Source organism: Globicephala melas, chromosome 10 (genome assembly GCF_963455315.2).
Source record: "Globicephala melas chromosome 10, mGloMel1.2, whole genome shotgun sequence".
NCBI lineage: Eukaryota > Metazoa > Chordata > Mammalia > Artiodactyla > Delphinidae > Globicephala > Globicephala melas.
This window is the reverse complement of record NC_083323.1, coordinates 89498481-89514143: the sequence shown is the minus strand read 5'-3', so window position 1 is coordinate 89514143 and position 15663 is coordinate 89498481. Positions and strand designations below refer to the sequence as shown.

Here is a 15663-nt window from a genome sequence, read left to right as displayed (position 1 = left end):
AATCATTTAGGTCAGAGTAGCTCACTCTTGTGCCCCAAAGTTCAGATAATCAAAAACACAGACCCTGTAACCTCAGCTAGTTGAGAGAAAATTCTCTAATTTTTAAAAGGAATTACACACTATTAAAGTAATCTTAGAAAGATATGAAGCAAAATATAGAAATATTATTTTAAATTAATTATATTTGTTACAACCTTAATTTTTTTAAAGAAATTTTGACTCATAGTGAGAATTTCTGTCTGGTTTTAAAGAACTGAAGCTTATTAGATGGGATTTTATTGAAATGTTTAGAAGAATTTGACTAAGATTCTAATCAATGTTTAAATGGTTGGATCTGATTTATTAAATTTACAAGTTTGGCTTACTAGCTGTTTAAATGGTGTACAAATGTTTAGAGAAATTGCATTTGTTAGAGTGGTATATTTAATAAATTGGGCATTAAACAAAGAATAAATAGCAGGGAACATTATATTTTATGCACCAAAGTTTCTTTGGCAGAAAAAATTTAGAAATGCCTAATATGGTGCTACACACATGCAAGGTACCCAAGAGTTTTTTTTTTTTTACAAAGTTTCCTGGCTCTTCCCATGTAATTTTTATTTCATTTTCAATCCCATATTTTATTTTCACACATCAATAACTGCCCCAGATGTGGTTTCTATGTCTTCACCGAGCCCCTGCTACTATTCATACTAAACTGAGGATACTCTAAGAATAATAAAGGAATTATAGGTCAAGCTTAACTTTGAGACAACCTAGCAGCTCCACCAAACTTTCTTAGGGATATTTTAGCAAGTCATGTTGAAATTAACCTAAGGTCTCACGCAATTAAAAATTCTTGGGTCTTCCACTGTGCTTCCTAAGTTGAGGAACTGCACACTGTTTATGCAATTGTCTATGACCATGTTCTGCTGTAATCATCACAGCTCTAAACTCTTCAGATTAAGTACTAATTATATACTGAAAATACAGGAACACTTGCAGGGTGGAAATTCCCATTAGGATCACTTAATCTGGCTGTGGTGATGGCAGCAAGCAGTTGAAGCAATGGAAAAAAGGAGGTCTCAGATTTTTCTGTGGTCATATGAGAATGCAGGTAATTGCATTTTGCTCTATGTTAAGGATAGCTGCTTTGCCCACTATTGCTTCAACCTGCCGTTGTAAATCTGAGACTGGAGAGTTCCCTAATTATTTGGCTGGCCACTGATCTGTACCAAGCATCCTCGACACCTTGTGTATTTTAGACAAGTGAACATATAGTTTGACACAGATTGCTATTCTGACTTTCGGTTTGTTCCATATCTTGTGGAAGTAAGTTATAAAATATCAAAGACAGGTAACACACTAATTTATTATCTTGACTTTGGAGAGCAGCGGTCTAGCCTCACCTCATCACAGCATGTTTATCCTGCTGCAGACAACTGCAGGTTTCTACTCATACTCTCGTCTATGCTGACTGCCTCTTGTTCCTGAGACTGCTCTACTAGGGATCCTCTATTATTCCTGGCTCTGTGGCCTCAAATAAATTTCTTAAAGGTTGAAAGAAGGAGCTCCTAAGTGGATTGCATGTAGGAAAATATGATCACTCTTATTTCCAATTTTCATTTTTAAAGGTGGCATTAACTCTGAAATGTTTGGAATTTTTGCTCAAGCACAGATTACTTCTAGTTTTTGGCTAGAACATAATAATAGTGATGATGATGATGATGATGATAATGATATTAATAAGAATGAAAGCTCTCTGAGAGATAGATCCAGAGTCAGAAAACTTATGTTTAAATCTCACTATTTAGCTGTATGACCTTGGACAAGTTAAGTAAGCTCTCTTTACTTTTATTTAAAATCTGCAAGACGGGGTTAATAGAACCTACGTTAGGAGGCTGTTGTGGAAATTACCTGGGCAATGAAAAAATCTCATACTACTACTTATACTACTCACTGAACACTTACCATACATACTACATGGTAAGTGTTCAGTGAGTGTTACCTTTTGTTAGACACTACTGATGATGAGGAATATGATGTTACATGTTACAAATGGACAGTTTCATTTCATGTGATTCAAAATCTTTTGCAGAAGCAGGGTTAAAAGAGATTTGGATAATCTATTACCTGCATGCCTCTTGCTCCTACCTTTCTTTGTACTGTGTCCGTTAAATTTGGTATAGTTAACGACGACCGCCTTGCCAATAAAGCCAAAATATTCTGCAATATGCTCCGCTATGCCAATTTCGTGAGTATTCAGCTCCTCAGCCCAGAATACCCATTGTGTAAAAAGTGCAATGAATTCCAGTTCACTTTTGATTGCAATGATCTGAACCAAACACGAAACCTACTTGATCCAAGATGATCTGGGCTTTACAGTGTTGTGCGTTACGTGATCTGCACGCTGAAAACAGGAGTATCTTTGAATTTCCTTTTCAGAAAACAGAATTCTTTTAATTAACATTTAAAAAAATTTCAGTATGTGTAATTGTTAACACCTGCTGTGTGTTGCCAACAGATGTTTCTTACTTACCTAAGGGAACTGTTATAATTATTCTATAAGCTTAGTGAAATGGCATTTACCAAGATAGTTGGGAAACTTTTGGTGGTGACTTTGCATCTAATACTTGGCATTTCTCATAATCTTGTCCCCTATCACTGCCAGTCCCCACACCGCCTCCCCAACCTGGCCCACCAAAGGCAAAAAAGTCCTTCTGGGAGGGTACCAAAATGTTTCAAAACTGGTCATGCATATTTTAGTCTTTGTGAAAAGTTCCTGAAATTATGTGTATTCGAAAACATTGGAAAATTTACTTTTGTTTAGAAGCTAATCCTTCTAATGTTTAACATGGAAATCTTACATCTTGATTATAAATGTAAAAAGTATACTTTTTAGAAAGGTAATACCCTTCCAATAGCTTGGCTTCAAAAGAAACTACAGCAAAAATGAGATTTTTCTTGATTTTTTCCCTGACCATTTATAAGGTTTTATAAGCAGTAGGTATTCAGAATTCTTCATTTATGATACTAATCACACAATTACCTACAGGCACATGTTAAATATGACACTGGTTTCGGCCAAATAATGGGCGAACTGCAAACAATGAATAAAGAGAGGCAGCTCCATTTATAACGGCTGTTTCAACAGAGCGCTACTGTAATCATAGCGATCTGAGGGTGACTCATTAATTAATTGATGTTCTTTTTTATTATGTGCTATTGAGTTAATGAGTAACTTGTGTGAGATAATTCTCTGAACACATTGATTACTTGAGATATTTTCTGGGGCTTTCATACCAATGACACGCCGAATAGGTGGAAGACGGTATTTGCTTTTGTGTGCTTGTTATTCGTAGGTTTGAGCTGAGTACAAATCAGTGCGAAGACTTCCTAAAGTTCTCTGACACGCAAAGTATCCTAGGTCGGCCTCACAAGGAGGCTGAGTGCTCAGGGCAAGGCCTGTCACATAGTAGGTACTTAATAAATGTCATGTGAAATAATAGCTGTTTTAAAATTTTGCTTCCTATTACCTTACATTGCATTAAAATCACATTTAGGAAATATCTGTAATGGCATTTTTAAGAAAAAGTAATAATCAAAGGGCTTTTGCCAAAATTGTGTTCTGCGTTAATGGCCTACTACAATAAACATGTACCTTGTTTCTGCAGCTTAGTTAAGTGAACACTAAATATGTTTGGCCAGTATCATTTCTATGAAATTGTTCAAGTGACTATCCAGAGAGTGGTTTGCCTAAAGTGATAGTTAAAAAGAAATCACTTGCGTAGGGTGTGTTTTACTACAGATGTAATTTTTAGCACTGGTTCAGTGAAGGAACAACATTCTTCCTGAAAATGTAGGATTTAGTTGAGTTTTTTGTTTTAATTCATTATGCAGGAACCAGGAAATTGGAAATTGAGTCTGACAAGAGCAACACGGTTGCTTTCAGAAAGATCCCTTAAAATTTGTATAAATGTACAAAATTATACCCAGCAATTGCTACCTTCATTTTTGACAGTTTTATTTTCCCCACAAAAGTAAATAGCAACGAACTACCTAGCTCAGAGATCCTAAATATAATATTTGGAGAATGCATTTGAGGTACTTTGTCTGCTTATGATTTACCTTTTGAAAGTAAATGTCCTTACACACTTTTCTTTTCCTTTTTCATAGTATGCTTTCCAGATATCATCTTAGATTTTGCCCATTAAGTGCAATCAAATAGTGTAATACCCCTTTTATTAAAAACATAAATCCGAATATTAAAGAAATGAATGAAAGAATCCAGCAGATATTTATTAAGCAAGATGAAAGTGAAATTACAAACACAGGTCAGCTTTTAAACTCAGCCAGCACTCTAGTGGAGTGGAAGTGCCTGGTCCTTCATCATAGGCAGCCTATATGAGATGCGTGTTGCAAAGGGAGCTTTCGCTGCTTGTGAAATCAATGCTCCATCGGAGATGTTCTACTGGAGGCTTCAGATAACAAGCTAAGTGACGTCAGGGCTACACAACACAAAGGGGAAAGTTGACAACAATTCAGGGACTTTGAGTAGTCAAGACAATTAGCTTAGTACTTCAGTCAAAAATGCTACTATTTATGGGCAATTAGCTGTAAAATGGCCTATTTCTGTCTTGTTCCACCATTTTATGGAGACTAAAGATAATCTAAGGAGATTAAGGCCTTAATCTTTAATCCAGGTGAGTAATTTTGTTTGTAGTTAAAAGCATAAGAATTAATTCCCAAAGGATTAAGCAAAAGACCTTGTTGGTCTTTGGGTGGCAGGGATAATTGAACAGCTTCAAGAAGCTGAGAGAAGTTTGTTCCCAATTTACAAGAATTTTGACATATTGATAAGCATATGCAAAACCATTTAAATCTAAAAAAGATGATGCAAAAAGATACTGACAATTACATTTTTACATCCACATGAATTTCAAACAACTCTTAATGGGGATTAGCAGGGATGTGTTAGGAAAACCACTTCTTACATATCTCCCCCACCTTCCTCCCATTTGTTCTGTTTTGCTTTTTTTGGTTTTGGCTATGCAAGTCTTTTCATGAAATAAATGTAAGGCTCAAAGGCTAAAATCATATCAATAGTTATTTTGTGGGCCTCAAACTGTTATTTTTGAAACTCTTTTTTGGGGGTATATCTCAAATTTGGAGGACATGTGACTTGAACACTCAACCATGAAGCATCTGTAAAAATACATATCGTTAACTTTTCACAGAACCGTTTTCTTAAAAATGAGAGGCAATGTCCAGATTCACATGCATGTTCATAGTAAAGCTTTGTTTGAAAACAACTCAAATCCACACCAGCATGTTTTTTCAGTTTAATATTTTGGCCCCAAACCAAGAATTCAGGTATCACATTTAATTTTTATCTGCAATGCATATTCGGCAGGACAAAGTATGTATGCAAGTAACACTGGGAAATATTGTTTCCTATACAAGTGATCAAGAAAAAAGAAAAGAAAAAAGAAAGCCCACAGCACTAAAAGTTGCTCTAGTAAAAATATGCTTCATTGTGCCTGTTGAGGAATCAGATCTGCTGAAAAGTAGTTTTGAGTACAGGGAACAGAAGCAATGAAGCAAAGTGTGAGCAACCCCCAAGAAGGGAACACAGTCGCAACTTTATTTCCTTAATTGTAACTGAAATAATCAGTCTCCAAAATTTTTGTTTCTAGAAAGCTTTCTTTTTTATCAGCTATCGTGTAGATAAGGGAATAATCTTTCACCTTTAAAAAATGGAATGACAGATTTCAGCCCAAGTGTGATAAATTCTGAGCGGGTAATTACTTAGAGAAAGCAATGAGAGTAAGACACATCAAACTTTTAAAGTGTTCACTTTTGAACATTAAAATAAGTGGCAGGTAAATACAGAAAAATATATAATCACCAGTTCTCAGCTTTTTATCAATCCCTTTGTTTCTCTTCTTCTAGAAGATTCTGTGAGCACTATGTTGCTCTGATCAAAAGTGACTTCACTCCTCAAATATGATCATAGATTCAACGTGCATTATCATGGTTTCAGTAGATTCGCATTCAAAACCTTTTGGTGCCAGAAATGTATCAAATCATAAAGTTATTATACGCTTACCTCTTATGGAGAGATCTGGGCAAAATTTGTACAAGAAATTTATCATTTTAAAATTATCTCATAATTGTGGTAACACTTTTTTAAAGTAACCCTTTGGAAAATTTTTACATGATACCCAAAGGCACTAGCTCACATAAGCGGTGAATGGCTGAAGGAAACAAAACAAAGCCATTTACTAGGTAAAGAGCACACACAAAAAAAGGGTATTAAAAGGATAACTGTTAAGCTTTAAAGTTATTCTAAAAATGGCACTTTTCACGTTGGTAAAAAATGAAAGTGCTTTAAGATGAAATTTTTATGCATTTTTTAAAGCTGATCTTTAACCCCCTGAAAATAGGGGGTGATAATGAGAACACTGATAGACTCTAAATCATTGTGGCAATAAGTGGATGTTGCTAAAATGCTTTGTGTGTCCTTCTTTTTCAGTATTTTTAATGTTGATAGACTTGCTTTATATGTGTATCATTAGTGAGATTTGCTCTTCAATTCTTTACTAGTAAGTTACAGCTCATTTAAAATAGCTGGTAGATACAGAAAGCATAAATATACCGTAAGTTTAAACACTGATTGTACTAAATGCAACAATACAAAGAAGCAAACAGAACACAAATGGTAACACAATAAAACTGTATTACATTTGTGCTTCAAATATTACAATACATTATATACAATAGTCCAAAATAAACATCTCATGCCAAGTGACACAAAAAAACAAATAGCAAGCAAAAAAATCCAGCAATATGTACATTACCTTTTTCTTTTATAATAAACATTCAACTCTGAACTGGGGCAATTTCACTACATACAGATGCAGTCCGCCTTTTATTCCATATAACCATCCTGCTTTCCTATATCTACGCTATTCAGTTGGTTCCTGTGTCAATTCTTATATACACGTGGAGCAAAAAAGATAAAAGAATGGAGTGCTTTGTATTCTTAATGGGGTGATGTTGATAGATCAGCGAACCTGGGGTGCATAACCTTCTTTCATTAAACCTTCCTCGTAGTCCGTCTGGCAAAGGATCATGTTATTCTTTAGGAAAAATTTGTCTCCAACACAAAATCTGAAAATATTTACAAAAATAAAATGGTTAAGATGACTTCACTCAGATCTATAGGTTTGAAGATTTCTTTTCCTAATCATCATTTCATTATTTCAATTTATGGTAATTCCCTGAGTTTGAAAGTTTGGCTTAGAAAGTTGCCTTGTTGTCAAAATTAAACCATTCTGGTCATTTAAGGAAATGCTACACACAAAATTTGAAATCCTACTTTTATATATAAAACTCATAAGAACATTGAGGAAAACACCTTGGGCAGCAAAGGTGATTTTTTTTTTTTACCATATTGGAAAGAAAAAAAGAACTGATCTATATTTACATTGATTAAAACAATGATAATAATATTTCACGGCAGTGATTATGGAAGCTTTCATCATTTCCCTTTTATCCATTTTATAAAAAAAGTAAAAGGCATTAAAATGAATCAAATGATTAGAAAATAGCCCATTTTAGAGCTTCTCACTTAAAGCTTCCTTTTACTCTGTTATTAAAATGTGATTAAATTCTCGTAATTTGGAAGTAATTGTTCTGAAGTGAAAGTTATTTTAGCATCAGACTCAGATGCTGGGCCATATTCCTTTGTCTGTGGCAAGTTCACCAACTATGAAGTAGTAAATGTATTTCTTAGAGTACTTCCAATTAAACCAAAAGGAGTAACCTGATGAACTTCTTAATATTCATGTGATAAATAAACGAGTTTCCAGTAGCTAATTATGTATTTTATTCTGTAAAGCATTGTTTAATGTGCAAGATTGTAATGTTTTTAATAAGCCCTCTTTTTGTATAATTTCCCAGTGGTGACGCTTTGGACACAATTAAGGTCAGAAAAAATGCTTGTGCTGTTTCCGGTACATTTAACAATAAAGTAACTCTGGGGAGATTTGTATATATTTTTAATTGTAACAATTTAACCTTCAAACAGCAGTGTCTGGTAGAGTTGACCCAGTAAAACTACTTGTAATTATATAAGTCGACCTCACTGACCTTTGATAGTAGTCTCTCTTTATCAGATAGTCAATTTCAAATGATGTTCAAGCAGAAATCTTAGTGGATAGATTAAATTGTGTCATGAAAGCCACCCTTTAATGTTTTGTGAAGTTGAAGGTTTAAATGAGGAGCAGTTGGGCTGATTTACATTTGCAAAGATTGGAATGCTAGACAAACAGCGAACCTATTTATTTTCCAACTGGGTAGCTTTGGAAATTTATCCTTATTCTAGCTAAGTAGATAGAGGGGAAAATAGTGTAATAAAAAAAGTAGCTTGAAAAGAATTAGCTTTCCTCTTAAAGGAAGATTGGTCTGTTTATTTGTGGAATTTACTTTTTTTTCCGCAGGATTACTGCCTGCTGATGATGCTGATTGAAAGTACAGACTACGCCCTGATCTTGAAATCCTGCAGTTGTTTGTGGTCAAGGCTATTGGATACAATGAACATTCAAGTTTGGACTTTAAGTATATCTTCTTTTTATTAGTTGCAAACTATAAACTTGAAATATTGTGCTTAAAAAGTAGTGTTTGAACAAACCAGTTTTTGTAGATTATCCTGATCATTAAGATATGTTGAATAAAAGGAAATATTTCTTTTGTTGGGCAGCGGGAAGTAGCCAAATTAGATACTTACTTTTATGTGAGATTATATAAAGTAGCATGCAGAATATATTTGATTACTGTTCAAATTTTTCACTTTATATTAATGTTGAAATTAATTTGAACTGACTAATAAGCTAATAATAAAATATTCATCAAAAATAAATAATTTTAATAAAATACTCTCGTGTTCCAGCTGATGTTATTGAATCTTATTTTCCCCTAAAAACCGACTAAACTGGAAGTACTTTTCCAACTCCATACTGTCTAAAATTTTGCTTTAATTTGTTAACAAGCCTCCAAATTCTATTTGCTATCAAATAAAAACGTGTTTTGTTTTTATTTTTTTTTTGTCATGTTGTGTCATGTCATCCTTACCTTCAGGGGCCTTGAAATTTAGGTAATTTCTATTTGTAGATTAATACAATCGGAGTAATTATACTGAGAAAAGCACTGAGCCAAGAGCCTGGGGATTTGGTCCTGAGTCCTGTGGCTCTCACCTACTCAATGCAAGATATAGGGTGTATTTCATACTCTCTCTGAGTCAGTTCTCTGTGGGTAAGATAAAACAACTACATCACTGGATGGTAGGAATGTTAAAATAAGAAGTATATGAAAGGCAGAGAGACATTTGCAATGAATAGGGTTCAAATTCCAACCTTCCATTCACAATATTGAAAATGAAACTTCAGGATTTTTATCTTTAACATCAGTAAGTTCTGTAAGTTGGCAGTAAAGAGTAGAAATGTAATATGTAAAGCCTTCTCTCAATGTTTGGAATGTAGGTAATTAAAATAATCACCTTTTATAAATTACTTACCATGTGCTAAGGCTAAGCATGTATATACAGTGATCACATTTATTCCTCAAATCCAACGGAGAAAGTAAATATTAACATTGTCTTTTTCAGATGAAAAACCTAACACTTCCTCCCAGAATTTTAAAAACCTGCCTAAGGTTCCAGAGCTAGAATGTGTATGGTAGAGGAAGGAAAAGCACCCTGGTCTCTTTGGATTCAAGATCCATGCTATTACAATTCACAATAGCCAAGACATGGAAACCTAACTGTGCTTTCACAGATGAATGGATAAAGAAGATGTGGTGCATACACACACACACACACACACACACACACACACACACAGTGGAATACTACTCAGCCACAAAAAGAATGGAATAATGCCGTTTGCAGCAATATGGATGGATGTAGAGATTTCTTTTTAATTTTAATTTTTTGTTCATTATGGATTTTTTTGCATCAATTTTTTAATTAATTAATTTTGGCCATGCCGCATGGCTTGTGGGATCTTAGTTCCCTGACCAGGGATCAAACCTGTGCCCCCAGCAGAGGAAGCATGGAGTCTTAACCACTGGACTGCCAGGGAAGTCCCGAAAGATTTTCATACTAAGGGAAGTACGTCTAAAAGAGAAAGACAAATACCATATGATATCACTTACATGTGGAATCTAAAATGTGACACAAATGAACTTATCTACGAAACAGAAACAGATTCACAGACATAGAGAACAGACTTGTGGTTCCCAAGGAGGAGGGAGGGGTAGGGAGGGATGGATTGGGAGTTTGGGATTAGCAGGTGCAAACTATTATATATACAATGGATAAACAACAAGGTCCTACTGTATAGCACAGGGAAACATATTCAGTATCCTGTGATAAACTATAATGGAAAAGAATATAAGAAAGAATATATATATAGTATAACTGAATCACTCCGCTGTACAGCAGAAATCAACACATTGTAAATCAACTATACTTCAATTTAAAAAAAACAAATAAATGACTGAAAGCAATTAAAAAAATCCATGCTTCTACCTGGAGGCGGTAAAGCATGAGGCTATGAAGTTATATAGGTTTTTTGTATTATTATTACTTCTTTACATAGCTTTTCAAAAGACAGCCTATTATTCAATGAGATGTTTGCAATATAAATGGAATTCATCTAAAATATTCCTACCTGAGATATGTTGATACTAATATGTTGTCAACTGGATAAAGTACCTTTTATGTGCATATCAATTTATACTTAAAGGTCAAAATGAAACAGAATAGGTGAGGAATGTCACACACATATAACTTAAACAAAACAGCTTTGAAAGCTATAGTTAAGAACAGATTATGATTGCTTTGCAATTAGGATTGATATCTTCCTTTAAAATGTCCTATACATAAACATGAAGAAATTAGAGGAATAGCAATGCAGATATCGGACACCTAACAAAATGATCTATAACTGTGATTTTGTAAGAAAGGCTAATTTCCAATGTTCTATAACCAGGTCCTGATGAGATTTAGCATTTCAGAAAAATATTATAAAAATAGTGATGGCCAGAGGATAACATATGTATATATAGTAATAGGTCAGGCTAAAATTCTTGAAAATAAACTGATAATCTTCCTTATAAATTAATCTTAATCGCTTGTGATATAGTCAGTTCAATTAATTCTGCCATCATTAAAAAAATATGTTAAGGAATAAAAAGATGCCCAATCAGATTATTAAGCCACCTAATCTAAATGTTTTAGAGTTAATCATAGATTTAATTTCCAGATATTTTGGAGTAACTCTAGTTGAATTCATACGGTCTTAGAGACTTGAAAAGTACGGACAATAATTAAGAAACCATCACTATCAAATACAGGGCTTAGAGTAGTTTTGAGCGGGTTATCAAATGCCTCTGCTAGGAAGCTTTCATTTGTGATATCCTCTTTAAGAATGAAAATGTTAACTTAGTCATCTTATTTCTCTAACATTAGTGACTGTCAATTATAATTAATTTCCATTTCCACAGCACTTTAAAAAGAAAGGGGATCCATTCCATATTTCCAATGTCTCTACTGTTCTATTTAGCATCCTCAGTTACTAAAAGATGGAGATTTTGATACTGTACTGTGTTTTCAGTGAGAAGTGCAGGTTATATACTCATTGTACACCTGTGAACAAATTTACTGTCTTTTCCCAGTGACAGCCCAGTTGTCATCACACAGTGCATTCCGAACAATCTTTTCTGTACCAAGTTTCGCTACCCACACCACAAATCCTATTATCAATTATTTAGCATCCACCTTTTTTTAACTCCACTATATCTACTCCCATTTATACCCACTTTGTCAGAAAAGCAAATCTTCATCTCGAAACAGGTCAGGGTCCTCATACTGGCTCTGAATCCAGAGATTAAATCCAGACTGCCTGGGTTCAAATTTTGAATCTACCCTTTTCTATCTGTGTAATCTTGGGCAAGTTATTTAGATTTTCTATACCTCAGTTTCCTCACCTGTAAAATGAGGCTAATAATAGTACCTACTTCTGGGTTATTTTGAGTATTAAATGAGTTAGCACATGTAAAACAGAACAATGTCTGGTGTGTGATCAGCACTGTATAAAAATTTGCTCTCATGATTATTTGCTAACAATAATCTTCTCACCTTTGCTTAGCTATTCCCTAGCCAGGGATATTTCTCCCTTTTTTCCATGTACGTAAATTCTAAAAATTCTTTTTTTAAGGGAATATAGGAGTACGGGAGTAAGAGGTACAAACTATTAGGTATAAAATAAGCTATACGGCTATACTGTACAACACGGGGAACATAGCCAATGTTTTACAATAACTATAAATGGAGTAGAACCTTTAAAAGTTGTGGATATTGTACCCCTGTAACATATAATATTGTACAGCAACTATACTTCAATCAATCAATCAAAATTCTGTAGTTTCCATTTCCTCCATCAGTATTCCCTGACCCCGTCAACTTATTCTGATCTTTCCCAAAGCACTTATACCCCATATTCCTCCACGTCCCTACAAAACTCCCTCTCTAATCTCTGAGCACACTGAGCTGCTTTTCATTTCCGGAGCACATTACTTGCTTTCACACCTCCATGCCTTGCCTGCTTCTCCATCTGTCTGGAAAATCCTTTCCTCACTGCACCCAGCCTTCTTCACTTCCTCCACACCCCCACCAGACACACTTCTTATATCCTAACCAGTCCTAGAGAGTCCTTTAACACCCAGGACATCAACCCTTTGGTGCTTTCTTAAGACTTCAAGAAGCACAGACCTCTCTTCCCTCAGTATAGATCTGTTTAGCATTGATTACATTCTTCTCTTCTGTGAGTCTTTGATGTCATGTCTCTCCCTAAACTCTAGATACCCCTAAGAGAGAAACTGGATTTTATTCACCTCTGTTTCCACAGAGCCTAGCACAGTGCTTTTTTTCTTTAATGTTACACAGTTCTACATATTTGAGGCAATTTCATTACAAACAAGCATTTTTTCCCTTCTCTTATAAAACCATCATTTAGTTTCCTAGAATTTTCTAAGGGGGGGGGGCTTACTCATCTTTAAGAAATTAACCTATTACTCAGAATTTTCCAATTCTGAATGAGATTCATGTTATCATACAAGATGTTCAAAATAACCTTCTTCAGGTCCTTTCAAAATAGATGAACTTTTAGATTTTAATTCAGGATTCACATTTTTAGCCTTACCCTTTTAAAAAGGACAGAGAAGATCACCCATCTTGAAAGTTCATTGTTACCACTATCTTTTTTAAACATTCAGAAATGCTTTAGAACTTAATGATATTGTGATTAAAAGTTAAGATGAAATGACTTGCTAAATAAAATTATAAGCATTTATAAAATTTATAATTTATAATTTCAGGGGTCAAGAAAGTTTGCTTAAGGGAAAGTGCCTGTAAATTACCTATTGGCCTTGTGTGTCACTTGAAAAGGTGCTATACTAAGACAATGATTTGGCTACTATGAGTAGAGGCTCCTGAGGCAGATGGCTTTATTGGAGAGATTTCCCAAGCAGACGCCAAAGGATAAGGAGAGTCTCCTATATTGAAAACTTCTGGATTCAGAGTAACAAAATTTGTCTGCTTTGCTTGACTGATGAAGATTAGCTGACTTCCTGCATTAAAGAAGTTTGTCTTGTAGAGATGGAAGTGACAAGACAATAACTAAGTGTTAATTGTGCATAACCAGCACTAAAGATATTCAGTCCCATTATGGCATGTAATAAATGAAGCGCACACAGAAATATATTAGGTACTTTAATAATGATACTAGAACAGTATTCTGCAGCAATAAGAAAGTGAACAGTTTTAGAGTCAAAATTTAGGAGTGTTTGTCTTACTTGACTGAGTTCCACTGAGGAGACAGACGTAATTGTGAATGCAACTTTTTATTTCAATGATGAGATAAAATTGATATACGATTTGTAAATAGCATTAACAACCTACAATTACTTTGCATCATAATAGAATTCAGGCTGGGTTTAGCACTTGAATGATGTTTTAATTTTCTGTGTAGAACACGGATAAAATAGGTAAGCCTGCCCTAATAGAAAAATGGACAAAAGGAATAAACAGGCAGTTCCCTAACAGAAGAAATATCAAAGGGTCACTAGTAATCAAATAAATGCTAATTAAAAATGATAATGAGATACCATCTTTCATCCCTCAAGGTGACAAGGATTTCTTTTAAAATAATAACTCCCAGTGTTGGAACTTATGTGAGGAAATGCATTGTTTTTTCTTTTCTGGTGTGGGAATAATTGGTATAACTTTTCCAGAGAGCATTTTGGCAATGTATAATGTAAGCCTTTAAACTGTTATATGGTTTGTCTAATTAACTATGCTCCTGTGAATTTAGCCTGACACAGATTTGAGTATTTGTTTATAAAGTCCGCATTAGATTGATAATACTGATGCTGTAAAAACTTGAAGAAACAACCTACACATCTGATGACAGAAGACTGATTTAATGATATATGAAGCTTTATGCATAAAACTGAACACAAGAAAGCTTAAAATGTCATAAAGGAATTTTTAAAGGCAGGGAAAAATGTACACTATATTAATGAAAATGTCCAAGTGACAAACATTAGGATTCTTCCTTGTTACTTTCCTTTAAGATGCTTAAATGTGGTTATAATATAAAGTATATGCTATATATCATTTGCCACATATGCATAGAAAAATGTATGGCTAGCCACATACCAAAATATTAAAATAACTTCTTTTAGAACAGTGAGACATGGGACAATGTTATTCTTTATCCCTTTCTATTTTCTAAATTTTCCTCTATAAGTATGTAATTGTTTATAAGTAGAAAAGCAGTAAATGTTATTGTTGCACAAAGATAACTCTATTGTTAGTAAATGCTATTAGTGGATGAAATGTGGTAAGTAAACAAAAATATTCTAAATTTACTACTAATATACCTTTAAAACATATACACATAGAGGCTCATGCATATTAATGAGTCTGCAAGGATGTGTGGACATTTGTGTTTTTGTATTCATATCCTTACAATAAAAAATATGTGCATTTGATAATTTACTTTTGGTTAAGTGTCACTACAGACTGAATCAACCTACTTTGATTCCAAACATCTATTGGGAAGACTCAAGATGTTGCAAGATGACTTCTTGAATTATTTCCTGGGTAAATTATACATTGTGAGGTATACAAGGCCAGATTCTGAACATCTACATTTAGCAGGAGATATCTTATGTAAAAACCAAGTTAGTGAAATATTATATGGTAAAAGTAAATTATAAATATCAAGGTAAAAGAACTAGATTTTGAGAACCTATTGTGTTCCTGGTACTTATAAATTCTTTCATTTAATTTTCAAAATCTGCAGGATAGACGTTAGTGTCTCCATTTTAAGGATGTGCAAACCAAACTCAGAGAAATAGTGACTTACGCAAGACTGCACAGCTAGCATATGGTGGGGATGGAATCTGAATCCAGTTTTCACTGTAAACATCATACTCTTTCTACTACTCTATAGCGCCTCGTAAGAAGATACTGCATTTAACGGTAAAACGGCCAATTATAGTAACTGAGAACTTGACAAAACTAATATTTACTGAATATTTTCCATGTTCAGGTGT

At 34.1% G+C, this 15663-nt stretch overlaps 1 protein-coding gene across 7 annotated transcripts in view; it reads right to left on the bottom strand.

The window, feature by feature from the left end:
• Positions 1-4253: 4253 nt before the first annotated feature.
• Positions 4254-15663, bottom strand: part of LMO3 (LIM domain only 3) — a 59417-nt gene continuing 48007 nt past the window's right edge. For 6 of the 7 annotated variants that reach the window (XM_060306067.1, XM_060306072.1, XM_060306071.2 and 3 more), the window contains one exon: positions 4254-7152. In XM_060306067.1, the coding sequence (XP_060162050.1) occupies positions 7047-7152 (106 nt within the window). In that variant the 3' untranslated portion in view covers positions 4254-7046. The other variant, XM_060306068.2, reaches the window with a different exon arrangement.